General features: G+C 45.1%; 1 protein-coding gene across 1 annotated transcript in view; it reads left to right on the top strand.

Moving 5' to 3' along the window:
* Positions 1–10,156, top strand: part of MTO1 (mitochondrial tRNA translation optimization 1) — a 41,614-nt gene that overhangs the window by 13,723 nt on the left and 17,735 nt on the right. The window contains exons 5-7 of the mRNA XM_017871322.1: positions 7,468–7,580; positions 7,667–7,857; positions 8,416–8,546. Coding sequence (XP_017726811.1) covers positions 7,468–7,580; positions 7,667–7,857; positions 8,416–8,546 — 435 coding nt within the window. The remainder of the gene's footprint in view (positions 1–7,467; positions 7,581–7,666; positions 7,858–8,415; positions 8,547–10,156) is intronic.

The following is a 10,156-nucleotide window of genomic DNA, read 5'->3' as shown; positions in this document are numbered from 1 at the left end:
TTTTTTTTTTTTTTTTTTTTTGAGATGGAGACTTGCTCTGTCACCTACACTGGAGAGCAGTGGCATGATCTCAGCTCACTGCAGCCTCTGCCTCCTGGGTTCAAGCAATTCTTCTGCCTCAGCCTCACGAGTATACAGGTGTGCGCTCCCATGGCCAGCTAATTTTTATATTTTTAGTAGAGATGGGGTTTCACCATATTGGCCAGGCTGGTCTCAAACTCCTGACCTCGTGATCCACCCATTTCAGCCTCTTAAAGTGCTGGGATTATAGGCATGCGGCACTGCGCTCAGCCTAAAGAAATAATCTATCTAAAAGGGATTGGCTAACTTGGCTAATTGGGTATTTCCCCATAAATCGTAAATTTCTTTTTTTTTTTTTTTTTTTTTTGAGACCATCTCACTCTGTTACCCTGCTGGAATGCAGTGGCGAAATCTTGGCTCACTGCAATCTCCACATCCTGGGTTCAAGCGATTCTCCCACCTCAGCCTCCCTAGTAGCTGCGATTGCAGGCACCTGCCATCATGCCCAGCTAATTTTTATAGTTTTGTAGAGACGGGGTTTCACCATGTTGGCCAGACTGGTTTTAAACTCCTGACCTCAGGTGATCCGCCTGCCTCAACCTCCCAAAGTGCTGGTGCTGAGATTGCAGGTTTGAGCCACTGCGCCCGACTTTTTTTTTTTTCTTTTTTTTTGAGACGGAGTTTTGCCATTGTTGCCCAGGCTGGAGTGCAATGGCGCAATCTCGACTTGCTGCAACCTCCGCCTCCCAGGTTCAAGCAATTCTCTTGCCTCAGCCTCTTGAGTAGCTGGGATTACAGGCTCCTGCCACCACCCTGGCTAATTTTTGTATTTTTAATAGAGACGGGGTTTTGCCATGTTGGCCAGACTGGTCTTGAACTCATGACCTCAGGTGATCCAGGTGATTCGCCCTCCTCAGCCTCCCAAAGTGCTAGCATTACAGGCGGGAGCCACTGTGCCTGGCAAATCTTAAATTTCATTACTTTTATAACCTTACATATTTTGTAAATTAAGCTTTTATTTAAAAAATTTTTTTTCATTTATTATTATTTTTAATAGAGACAGGGTCTCGCCATATTATCCAGGCTGGTCTCATACTTTTGGGCTTAAGCCATCCACCCACCTCAGCCTCTCAAAGTGCTGGGATTACAGGCATGAGCCACCGCGCCTGATCAAATAAGCATTTTTTGTTTTGTTTTGTTTTTTTTGAGATGGAGATTCAGTCTTGTTGCCCAGGCTGTAGTACAATAGGGCGATCTCAGCTCACTGCAGCCTCTGCCCCCTGGGTTCAAGTGATGCTTCTGCCTCAGCCTTCCTAGTAGCTGGGATTACAGGTGCCCACCGCCATGCCCGACTAATTTGTTTTTGTATTTTTAGTAGAGACAGGGTTTCACCATGTTGATCAGGCTGGCCTTGAACTCTTTTTTTTCTGAGACGGCATTTCACTCTTGTTGTCCAGGATGGAGTGCAACAGCGCGATCTCGGCTCACTGCAACGTCCACCTCCCAGGTTCAACCGATTCTCCCACCTCAGCTTCTTGAGTAGCGGGGATTACAGGTATGCGCCGCCACATCTGGCTAATTTTGTATTTTTAGTAGAGATGGGTTTTCTCCATGTTGGTCAGGCTGGTCACGAACTCCCGACCTCAGGTGATCTGCCCGCCTCGGCCTCCCAAAGTGTTGGGATTATAGGCGTGAGCCACTGCACCCGACTGGTCTCAAACTCTTAACCTCAGGTGATCCACCTTCAGCCTGCCAAAATGCTGGGATCACAGGCGTAAGCCACCATGCCCAGCCTAAATTAAGCTTTGTGAAACAATATCAGGTGGTGCTGCTGGAAAGGCAGCTGCCCCCTTGCCCGTCATGCAACGCATTTTTGTGGAGAACCTGACACTGAACCATTCTTATATGACGTGCTTCTGGGGTGGGGTTTCAGACACAGCAGAGCAACTACCTCACTGCGATCTATTGAAAGTTAACCCTCGGCTGTGCGCGGTGGCTCACACCTGTAATCCCAGCAGTTTGGGAGGCCAAGGTGGGTGGATCACTTGAGGTCAGGAGTTCAAGACCAGTCTGGCCAACATGGTTAAACGCTGTCTCTACTAAAAATTAAAAATAAAAAAAAAGTAGCCGGACATGGTGGCTCATGCCTGTAATCCCAGCTACTTGGGAGCTTGAGGCAGGAAAATTGCTTGAACGTGGGAGGTGGAGGTTGCAGTGAGCTGTGATTGTGCCACTGCACTCCAGCCTCCAGCCTGGGTAACAGAGTAAGACTCCATTTCAAAAAAAAAAAAAAAGACAGTTAACCCTCAACACATATAAACAAATTTTTTTTAAAAGACAGAGAAAAGAAAAGTAAGCAACATCGAACTTACGAAAAAGTTGTAAGACTATTACAACAAACTCCTATAAATCATTGAAAGTCACTCATTGTTAATATTTTACCATATTTATTTCTATATATAAACATATAAATTTATGTCCGTATTTACTGTGTAAGACAGTAATATACACATTATTCTTATTCTCTTTTTCTGGAATATTTGGGAGTAAATTGCAGAGATCATGAGCTCTTACCTTAAGCATATATCTCAACTAAGCACAAAGACATCCTTTTATATAACCCTTATGCAATGATGACATTCAGAGTATGATGCAGGGACAGTAAAATTTAAAAATTTTTTTTTTTTTTTTTTTGAGGAGTCTCACACTATCCCCCAGGCTGGAGTGCAGTGGTGCAATCTCGGCTTACTGCAAGTTTGCCTTCTGGCTTCAATCTGTTCTGATGCCTCAGCCTCCTCAGTAGCTGGGATTACAGGCACCCGCCAACATGCCTGGCTAATTTTTGTATTAGTCAGTGAAATAGACAGGGTTTCACCATGTTGAGCAGGCTGGTTTTAAACTCCTGATCTCAAATGATCCACCTGCCTTGGCCTCCCAAAGTGTTAGGATTATAAGCATGAGCCACTGCGCCTGACCAAAAAAATTTTTTAAAGACAGGAAAGAGTCTGGGTGCAGTGACTCACGCCTGTAATCCTAGCACTTTGGGAGGCCAAGGCAGGTGGATCACTTGAGGTCAGGAGTTCAAGACCAGCCTGCCCAATATGGTGAAACCCCACCTCTGGGTTTAGCTGGGCATGGTGGCATGCGCCTGTAATCCCAGCTACTCAGGAGGCTGAGGCATGAAAATCGCTTGAACATGGGATGGGAAGGTTGCAGTGAGCCAAGATTGTGCCACTGAATTCCAGCCTGGGCAACAGAGCAAGACTGTGTCTCAAAAAAAAAAAAAGAAAAAAAGACAGAAAAGAAATTCAGAGAAGTTAACACTGATACAGTGCTATTATCTAACATAAAGTCCATAGTCATATTTTGATAATTGTTAAATATTGTCCAAAGCAGCTTTTTTTTTTTTTTTGAGATAGGATCTCACCGTGTTGCCCAGGCTGGAGTGCAGTGGTGCGATCTCAGCACACTGTAACCGCTGTCTCCCAGGCTTGGATGATCCTCCCACCTCAGCCTCCCAAGTAGCTGCGACCACAGGCGCTCACTATCATTCCTGGCTACTTTTTGTATTTTTTGTAGAGATGAGTTTTTGCAGTGTCACCCAGGCTGGTCTCAAATTCATGGACCAAGGGATCTGCCTGCCTCGGGCCCCCAAAGTCCTGGGATTACAAGTATGAGCCACCAAGCCTAGCCCAAAGCAACCTTTTTATTCCCAATCTAGGGTCATGCTTTGCATTTGTTATTTCTTTTTAATGTCTTTTATCTGGAACAGTTGGTCAATCTTTAATGATGCCGACATTTTTCAAGTGTAGAGGCCACTTTTACCTATCTTTTGAGTTTTAAAATAATGTGGCTGGGCATGGTGGCTCATGCCTGTAATCCCAGCACTTTGGGAGGCTGGAGGCAGGTGGATCACAAGGTCAAGAGATCGAGACCATCCTGGCCAACATGGTGAAACCCCGTCTCTACTAAAAATACAAAAATTAGCAGGGCGTGGTGGCATGCGTCTGTAGTCCCAGCTACTTGGGAGGCTGAGGCAGGAGAATTGCTTGAACCTGGGAGGCGGAGGTTGCAGTGAGCAGAGATGGTGCCACCGCTCTCCAGTCTGGCAACACAGCAAGACTCTGTCACAAAAAAAAAAAAAAAAAAAAAAAAAAAAAAAAAAAAAAAAAGGTGTATTGTGTGTTTAAGATGGAGGATGAATAATTGGCCAGGCACAGTTACTCTCACCTGTAATACCAGCACTTTGGGAGGCCAAGGTAGGACAATCACTTAAGCCTAGGAGTTCAAGACCAGCCTGGGCAACATAATGAGACCCTGTCTCTACAAAAAAAAAAGAATTGATGATCCTAGTTTCTGGTGAGTGTTATCCTGATGTATGTCTTCAAATATTCTATTACTTTGAGCAAGATACTTTTATATATTTGCTTTGGTAGTATACAAATTATGATAACCCTTTCTTTTTTTTTTTTTGAGACAGAGTCTTGCCCAGGTGGGGTGCAATGGCAATGGTGCAAGCTCGGCTCACTGCAGCCTCCGCCTCCTGGGTTCAAGCGATTATCCTGCCTCAGCCTCCCAAGTAGCTGGGATTACAGGCCCCTGCCACCACGCCTGGCTAATTTTTTGTATTTTTTAGTAGAGACAGAGTTTTACCACGTTGGCCAGGGTGGTCTCAAACTCCTGGCCTCAGGTGATCCACTCGCCTTGGCCTCCCAAAGTACTGGGATTTCAGGCATGAGCCACAGCGCCTGTCCCAGAAAAAGCAAGGAGTCCCTGGGTGGGCACAAAAACACTTTCTTTGTTTTTTTTTTTTTGTTTTGTTTTGTTTTGTTTTTTTTTGAGGTGGAATCTCACCCCATCATTCAGGATGGAGTGCAGTGGTACAATCTCGGCTCACTGCAACCTCCGCCTCACGGGTTCAAGTGATTCTCCTGCCCCAGCCTCCCTAGTAGAGACAGGATTTCACCATGTTGGCAAGGCTGGTCTCAAACTTCTGACCTCGTGATCCACCCGCCTTGGCCTCCCAAAGTGTTGGGATTACAGGCGTGAGCCACTTGTGCTTGGCAATAACTTTTTTAAAAAAGTAACCATGGCCAGGCACAGTGGCCCATGCCTGTAATCCCAGCACTTTAGGAGGCTGAGGTAGGTGGATCACCTGAGGTCCAGAGTTCGAGACCAGGCTGGCCAACATAGTGAAACCCTGTCTTTACTAAAAATACAAAAACTAGTGGGGCATAGTGGCACACACCTGTAATCCCAGCTACTCGGGAGGCTGAGGCAGGCAGAATCGCTTAAACCTGGGAAGCGGAGGTTGCAGCCCCGAGATTGCACCATTACACTCCAGCCTGGGTGACAGTGTGAGACTGTCTCAAAAAAAAAAAAAGAAAAAAAGAAAGTAACTACAAGACTATTACTATACCCAGCAAAACAAAATTTCTGGGCTGGGCACAGTGGCTCACAGTAGCTGTCAGCACTTTGAGAGGCCAAGTTGGGAGGATCGCTTGAGGCCAGGAGATTGAGACCAGCCTAGGTAACATAGTGAGACCGTGTCTCTACAAAAAGCTTAAAAATTAGCCTGACATGGTGGCTTTCACTTGTAGTGGGGAGGCTAAGGTGGGGGATTGCTTGAGTCCAGAAATTAAAGGCTGTAATGAGCTATGATCAAGCCATTGCATTCCAGCCTGGGGGACAGAATGAGACCTTGTTTCTAAAAAAAAAAAAAAAAACCCATAATTTCCTAACATCATCTTGCACTCAGTATTCAGTTTTCTCTATTTGCCTCAAAATGTTTTTTACAGTTGTTTTATTTGAACTGGGGACCTTATTGGTGATATGTTTTGTTGATGACTGTTGTGATACCTCAGTTCTGGTTTTCTTAGTTTAAAAGAGTTTAAACAGGAGACACACAGCAAAAGAAGTGTGGCATAGAGTAATTTGTTGCAAAAGAAAAATAATATTTTAAAAGTTTGTTGCATAATAGGCAGTACACTCTGAGAGCAAGAATTCAGGGTGGACTGCTTGCTCATTAAGAATGAGAAATCAAATACTCAAATACTGGCACTAAGGAGACTCCCTATATGGGAGTTTTACGTGCTTATTAATAGGAGGTAGAAAGAGTTGTTACTTGTAAGCATGTTCTGGGTGGTCTTCTGGGTGCACATGTGTTGTAATGCTTGTTCATACATCACATGTCTCATTAGCATCTTAAATCTCCACCCACGGGTGTGTCTTTTACTATTAAAATGAGTAAAGGGTCAGTTTGAGGACAAGTAAAATCAAAGTGAACATGCTCTCTATAGGTCAAAGTCCCTATTGAAGATAGCATTGCTTGAATGAGCTCAATTACAATGCGAATACTGAGGTTTACTGTGCTGATTGTATGGTCACCATGGTTGCTGCCTCCCGAGAATTTTTTTTTTTTTTTTTTTTTTTTGGGGAGGACGGAGGTCTGCTCTGGGTTCACCCGGCCTGGAGTTGGCCAGGGCCGGGAATCCCAAGCTCCCCACTGCCCAAGCTTCCGCCTTCCCAGGTTACGGCCATTCTTCCTACCTCAGCCTCCTGGAGTAGCTGGGACTACAGGCGCCCGGCACGTCGCCCGGTTTTTTTTTTGTATTTTTTAGTAGAGACGGGGTTTCACCATGTTAGCCAGGATGGTCTCAATCTCCTGACCTTGTGATCCGCCCATCTCGGCCTCCCAAAGTGCTGGGATTACAGGCTTGAGCCACCGTGCCCGGCCCGTGGTTACCTCTTTGACTACCTATCCTGCCTTAGTTTTGTAAGAGGCTCCCTCCTCTTTTTTCTCTTTTAAGCATTACATATGGAAGAAATTGAGTCATTTGTTCTCTAAAATTTCCCTCATTCTTCATGTGTCTGATTGTATCCCTCTGATGACTTAATCATGTTCCTCTAAACTATTTCCTTTAAACTACTGGTTACGGCCAGGCGTGGTGACTCATGCCTGTAATCCTAGCACTTTGGGAGGCTGAGGCAGGTGGATCACCTGAGGTCAGGAGTTTGAGACCAGCTTGACCAACATGGTGAAACCCTGTCTCTACCAAAAATACAATAATAATTAGCTGGGCGTAGTGGTGCCTGCCTGTGATCCCAGCTACTTGGGAGGCTGAGGCAGGAGAATTGCTTGAACCCAGGACACAGAGGTTGCCGTGAACTGAGATCACGCTACTGCACTCCAGCCTGGGCAACAGAGTGAGACTCCATCTAAAAAAAAAAAAATTAAACTACGGGTTAGATTTAGAGGTTTGCTTAAATTTTAACTTCATCTTTTGGGATGTTTATTTTTGGCAAGAATACTTCATAAGTAATACTAGGCATTATGCACAAGTTTGGTGTCTGTTAAAATCAGTACATATCATGTGGAATTTATTTGGATAAGAGAGAAACTAGTAGAGAAGCAAGTCAGTATTGCATCTGGTTACTGTTTTTCAGCCAGAAGATCAGCTGCCATGTTACTTGACTCACACCAACCCTAGAGTGGATGAGATTGTCCTTAAGAACCTTCACCTTAATAGTCATGTTAAGGAAACAACAAGAGGACCTCGGTAAGGACAAAATGTCAGTGCTCAATTACTTTAAGGAATGATGTCAATCCTCTTTTGTTCAAGTTTATTTAAATGTTCTGTTCTAGATACTGTCCCTCCATTGAATCAAAAGTTTTGCGTTTTCCAAACCGTCTACACCAGGTTTGGTTGGAACCTGAAGGAATGGATTCTGACCTTATCTACCCACAGGGGTTATCTGTGACGCTACCAGCTGAGTTACAAGAGAAAATGATCACATGTATCAGAGGCTTGGAGAAAGCTAAAGTGATTCAGCCAGGTAAAGAGGATCACAGCTGCCCTTCAGTATAAAATCGTCATTGTTTTAATGGTCAGTAAGGAGGCCTTAGCTACAGTCATTGTTGCTCAGAGCCTCAGAAGATGAAGCCCAACACCTGTATGTTTTAAATAGGCTGTTTTTTGTTTGTTTGTTTGTTTGTTTGTTTGTTTTGAGACAGAGTTTTGCTCTTGTTGCCCAGGATGGAGTGCAATGGCGCGATCTTGGCTCACCACAACCTCTCCCTCCCAGGTTCAAGTGATTCTCCTGCCTCAGCCTCCTGAGTAGCTGGGATTATAGGCATGCATCACCATGCCTGACTAATTTTGTATTTTTAGTAGAGACAGGGTTTCTCCATGTTGGTCAGGCTGGTCTCGAACTCCCGACCTCAGGTGATCCACCCACCTCAGCCTCCCAAAGTGCTGGGATTACAGGTGTGAGCCACTGCTCCCGACCTAAATAGTCTGTTTTTAAAGGGCATTTAAGGGTAATGTTTGCATCTCTACCTTGAGCAAATCCAGCTCTGTATTTACTTATTTAATGTCTTTATTATTTGGTCAGGCTATGGTGTTCAGTATGATTACTTAGACCCCCGTCAGATCACTCCTTCCCTGGAGACTCACTTGGTTCAACGACTCTTCTTTGCTGGACAGATCAATGGCACCACTGGTTATGAAGAAGCTGCAGCTCAAGTAAGAAGTTGTTAAAATGTTAATGTAAACTGAAAGGGACAATTTTTTTTTTTTTTGAGATGGAGTCTTGCTCTGTCTCCCAGGCTGGAGTGCAGTGGTGCAGTCTTGGCTCACTGCAACCTCCGCCTCCTGCGTTCACGCCATTCTCCTGCCTCAGCCTCCGGAGTAGCTGGGACTATAGGCGCTTGCCACTACGCCGGGCTAATTTTTTGTATTCTTTAGTAGAGACAGGGTTTCACTGTGTTAGCCAGGATGGTCTTAATCTCCTGACCTCGTAATCCGCCTGCCTCGGCCTCCTAAAGTGCTGGGATTACAGGCATGAGCCACCACGCCTGGCCGAAAGGGACTATTTAACTGGTATTTCTCCTTTTAATGTCTGTTGTGTTAACTATATAGATCTTAGATACAACCCATACTAATAGAAGACAATTTCTGTTTCGGGGTGTTTGGAGATGGCTTTTGTAGATAATAGGATCTTTTGTTTTGTTTTGTTTTGAGACAGAGTCTTGCCCTGTTGCCAGGCTGGAGTGCAGTGATATCATCTCCCAGGTTCAAGGGATCCTCCTGCCTCAGCCCTCCGGAGTAGCTGGGACTGCAGGCATGCACCACAACACCCAGCTAGTTTTTGCATTTTTAGTGGAGATATGATTTCACTGTGTTGGCCAGGCTGGTCTCAAACTCCTGACCTCAGGTGATCCATCTGCCTTGGCCTCCCAAAGTGCTGGGATTACAGGTGTGAACCACTTCGCCCTGCCAATAATAGGATTATTAAAACATTATGGCTTTATTACTCTTTTCTGAGCTCCTGTGTGATACCGTATTTTGATGTATTGCTTCTGAAGTTTAAAATTTATTTTAATATACTTCATTAGGAATTATTATATTATTATTCCTTGGAAGTCAGAAATTATTTTTATTTGCAGTGGGAAAAGGCTAGAGAAATGTCACAGGTGGGTTTTAAAGAAAGATTAACCGGCTGGGCATGGTGGCACACACCTGTAATCCCAGCACTCTGGGAGGCTGAGGAGAGAGAATTGCTTGAGCCAGGAGTTAGAGACCAGCCTGAGCAATGTAGTGAGACCCCATCTCTACAAAAATATGTAAAAATTAGCCAGGTGTGATGGCATGTGCCTATAGTCCCAGCTACTTGGGAGGATGAGGTGGGAGAATTGCTTAAACTCGGGAAGTCGAGGCTGCAGTGAGCCAAGATTATGCCACTACACTCCAGCCTAGGTGACAGAGGAAGACCCTGTCTCTGGATTAAAAAAAGATTAGTCCCTGCAGAGGCCTATCAGGAAGATTAGATAGATATCTCTGAAAACAATGAATCATAGCCTTCTAAAGTGATATAGGCCGGGCGCGGTGGCTCAAGCCTGTAATCCCAACACTTTGGGAGGCCGAGACGGGCGGATCACGAGGTCAGGAGTTCGAGACCATCCTGGCTAACACGGTGAAACCCTGTCTCTACTAAAAAATACAAAAAAAGCTAGCCGGGCGAGGTGGCTGGCGCCTGTAGTCCCAGCTACTTGGGAGGCTGAGGCAGGAGAATGGCGTAAACCCGGGAGGCGGAGCTTGCAGTGAGCTGAGATCTGGCCACTGCACTCCAGCCC

This window comes from Rhinopithecus bieti, unplaced genomic scaffold, assembly GCF_001698545.2.
Source record: "Rhinopithecus bieti isolate Rb0 unplaced genomic scaffold, ASM169854v2 scaffold_4709, whole genome shotgun sequence".
NCBI lineage: Eukaryota > Metazoa > Chordata > Mammalia > Primates > Cercopithecidae > Rhinopithecus > Rhinopithecus bieti.
This window is presented reverse-complemented; position numbering and strand designations above follow the sequence as displayed.